The 3248-nt window shown below is 66.8% G+C and overlaps 1 protein-coding gene across 1 annotated transcript; it reads left to right on the top strand.

Annotated features, from left to right (window-relative positions):
• On the top strand, positions 307–1844 carry GRIFIN (galectin-related inter-fiber protein). The gene is made up of 5 exons (XM_018040010.1): positions 307–318; positions 480–619; positions 714–873; positions 1185–1351; positions 1473–1844. The coding sequence occupies exons 1-5, from the start codon at positions 307–309 to the stop codon at positions 1486–1488; spliced, it is 495 nt and encodes a 164-aa protein (XP_017895499.1). The 3' UTR covers positions 1489–1844.

Here is a 3248-nt window from a genome sequence, read left to right on the forward strand (position 1 = left end):
GGAGGCTGAGGCTGACTGGGGGGCTGCCTGGGCCACGCCTTGCCTCCAAGAATGGAGAAGTGCTTTCCTGGGGGTCCTTGGAAGTGGAGTGAAGCCTGAGAGCCACGCAGGCCCCCGAGGAAAAGGAGGGGGGTAGGGGGCCACCCTGTCCTGGAGCTGGACTAGAGGACCTGCTGGCGGGGGAGGGCGAGAGGCTGAGGGGGCAGGGAAGGCCGGTGACCTCATCCCTGGGGTGGGGCCCCGTGCCCCCGCCCAGCCCAGCCACTATATCCCCAGGCTGCGCTGCTCCCCACAGAAGCCGGAGAGATGGCCCTGCAGGTGGGTGAGACCTGGATTTGGGGAGGAGGGAACAGGGCCCGGTGGGGGCCCCGCCAGCCTTGCTCTCCCTCCCCAGGCCGAGACCCCCTGGCCGAGTGGGCACGTTGCTCAGGGGGCCGGGGCCTGGGCATGGGCCACAGGCTGTGGGGCCTCCTGGGTAGGGGACACCCCAAGGAGAGGGGGCCCGGGACCCAGGGCCTCTCCACCCCTTTTGTCTGCAGTTTGAAGCCTTCCACGCGGGGGGCCTGGCCCCGGGCTGGAGCCTACTGGTGCAGGGACACTCTGACTCTGGAGAGGACCAGTAAGGGACCACGCCCTCCCCTCCCTGGGTCCCCTCCTTGGCCTCTGTGGGGTGACCGCCCAGCCGCCCTCACCAACCTCATGGTGCCCCCCAGGTTTGAGATCAACTTCCTGTCCGAGACGGGCGACATCGTCTTCCACATCAAGCCCCGGTTCTCCAGCGCCACCATGGTGGCCAACGCTTTCCAGGGCGGCCGCTGGGGCCAGGAGGAGGCGTCCAGTGTCTTCCCGCTGGTGCTCGGGGAGCCCTTTGAGGTGAGGTGCTGGGGCTAGCCCCTGGGAGGTGGGGGGACCCGCGCGGCAGGAGGGGGAGGCCCGTGGGTTGGGGCAGGGAGGTCTGTCCCGCCCCTGCTGTCCTTGCTGGGGCTCCGGCTGAGTGGGGGGCTCACTGCAGATGCTTACAGGGGAGAACCAGTTCAGCAGTCTCCCTGCTGGGTCTGGGGGCTGCGCCCCCTGGCTGCCAGCCATGGCTCTGAGGTGAGGGGAAGGGGCCCCCAGCTGGGGCTATGAATCCCTGGGGGGCAGGCCTGTGTGCTGAGGGGACCCCGGGCCTGCCCCCCCCCCAGATGGAGGTCAGCTCGGACGCAGAACACTTCCACGTCCACGCCCAGGAGCACAAGGTCCTGCAGTTCGCCCACCGCCACAGGCCGCTGGCCGCCATCACGAGGGTGCAGGTGCTGAGCGACCACCGCCTGGCCCAGGTGGAGCTGGCCAGGAAAGGCCTGTGCTGGGGGTAACATTCTGCCCACAGAGCATCTGTATCCCATCCGCCTGGGAGGCGCCTGTGGGCCCGTGCAGGGGGGCGGGGGGCGGGGGGCGGGGCTGGAGCTGAGGCGGGGGCCCGATGCTTGCAGGGCCGGGGGCTACTGAGCTGTGTTCGAAGTCCCGGGATTGAGCCTTGGCCGTTGACCCTCTCGCATCCAGTGAAGCCCACCCTGGAGAAGCTGGAGGGAGAGGGCTCTGTGGTTCTGGGACCCCCTATTTCAGCTCCACCTCCAATAAAGTTTAAGCAGGCTACAGAAGCTTGGCTGCTGTGAGACGGGGGTGGGCCACTGCGGGGCGGGGGCCAGAAGTCCCTGAGACCTGTGTCTTGGGGATGGGCTGACCCTTAACTCATCCCCAGGACACAGGGGTCTGGGGGGCTGCGACGGACACAGGCTTGGGGTTGTCGTTACTGTTCAGCCGCTCAGTCGTGTCCGACTCTTTGCGACCCTGTGGGCTGCAGCACGCCAGGCCTCCCTGTCCTTCACTGTCTCCCGGAGTTTGCTCAAACTCCTTTCCACTGAGTCGATGATGCCGTCCAACCATCTCATCCTCTGTCACCCCCTTCTGCTCCTGCCTTCAGCGGGGAGTCCTCCTCTAGGGGGCGGGCGTGGAAGTGGTGATGAGATTAGGAGAGGGAAGGGCTCCTGGCAGGAAGGTCCCAGCTGGTCCTCAGCCAGGACACCGCAACTCACACCCTCCAGCTCTGCCCCCTTGGGAAGTCCCAAAACTGTCTCCTCACCCTGCTTCTTGAAGGGTGGAGGGAAGGGGTCCCACCTGGACAGAAGTGCCCTCTGGGTGTGTGGGGGGAACGGGGGAGCCCAGGGGGCCACGTCTGGGGAGAGTGCACACGGCTGGGGGTCCCCGGCCCTGGTTTCGGAGCTCACCCATCCACCCCTCTGTCCATCTCAATCAAAACAGTGGCAGCACACTTTAGAATGAAGGCATCCACGCTGCACACGCGACTTAGAGCAAAGGCAGGTCAGCGATCGCAGACGCAGGAGCTTCTGGCCCTCTGCGGGCGGGTGAGCCCTCAGCTCACGGGGAGTGCTGGGCTCGGAGCCGACTCAGCAGAAGCCCGGGGGAGGAATCCCTGGCAGGATCCGCCCTGGCGTCTCCTGCTCCAAGGTTACGGGGAACCTGAGACTGGGAGGGGAGGAGGGCAGCAGGGAGGGGCTCAGAGAGGGCAGGGCCCAGTGACCACCCCAGCTGGGGCCCTCCGGAGCGGAGGAGACACCGGGCACCGGGACAGAGGGCAGACGCTGCGCCCCCGCCCCCAGGTGGGACAATGGTGGCCCCAGCCTCCAGCAGAGCCGCTTCCTTCCTGTCTCCGCTCACTTCCCTGTGTCCATGGCCCAGCTGGCCCAGGAGCCCCTTCCCGCCCCCTCCTGCGGGAGGCCCGGCCTTTTGTGTCCACCAGGAGGGGTTGGGGGCTGGCGGGCCGGCGGACGTGTAGCCGCTCAGGCCCTGGGGAAGACTGGGGTGGTGGGAAGGGGCCAGGGTGCGGGTGGGGGTCCGAGCCCACTGGCGGGGCTCCCTGCTCACGGCATGGGCCCCCTGCTTCGACTCAAGATGCCTGCTCGCCCTCTCTGGGCCTGGTCTCCTTGTGAGCAAAAGGCTCCCCTCCTGGTGAAACTGCCTCCGCAAGAGTGATGCAAGGTGGGAGGGCGGGAACACACGGGTTTCAGGGGCTGCTGAGTCTGGGGACATCCTGGGCTCAGAGGCAGACACACTGACTTTGGATTCTGCTGGGCTCTACTCGAGGGCCAGGTCTGCACCATTGCTGGGTATAGAGAGAACACTCCTTTTACAGGTGGGAAGCAGGCTCAGAGAGGTTAAGTGAGTTTCCTAGGGTTGCTCAGCAGATG

Source organism: Capra hircus, chromosome 25, assembly GCF_001704415.2.
Source record: "Capra hircus breed San Clemente chromosome 25, ASM170441v1, whole genome shotgun sequence".
NCBI lineage: Eukaryota > Metazoa > Chordata > Mammalia > Artiodactyla > Bovidae > Capra > Capra hircus.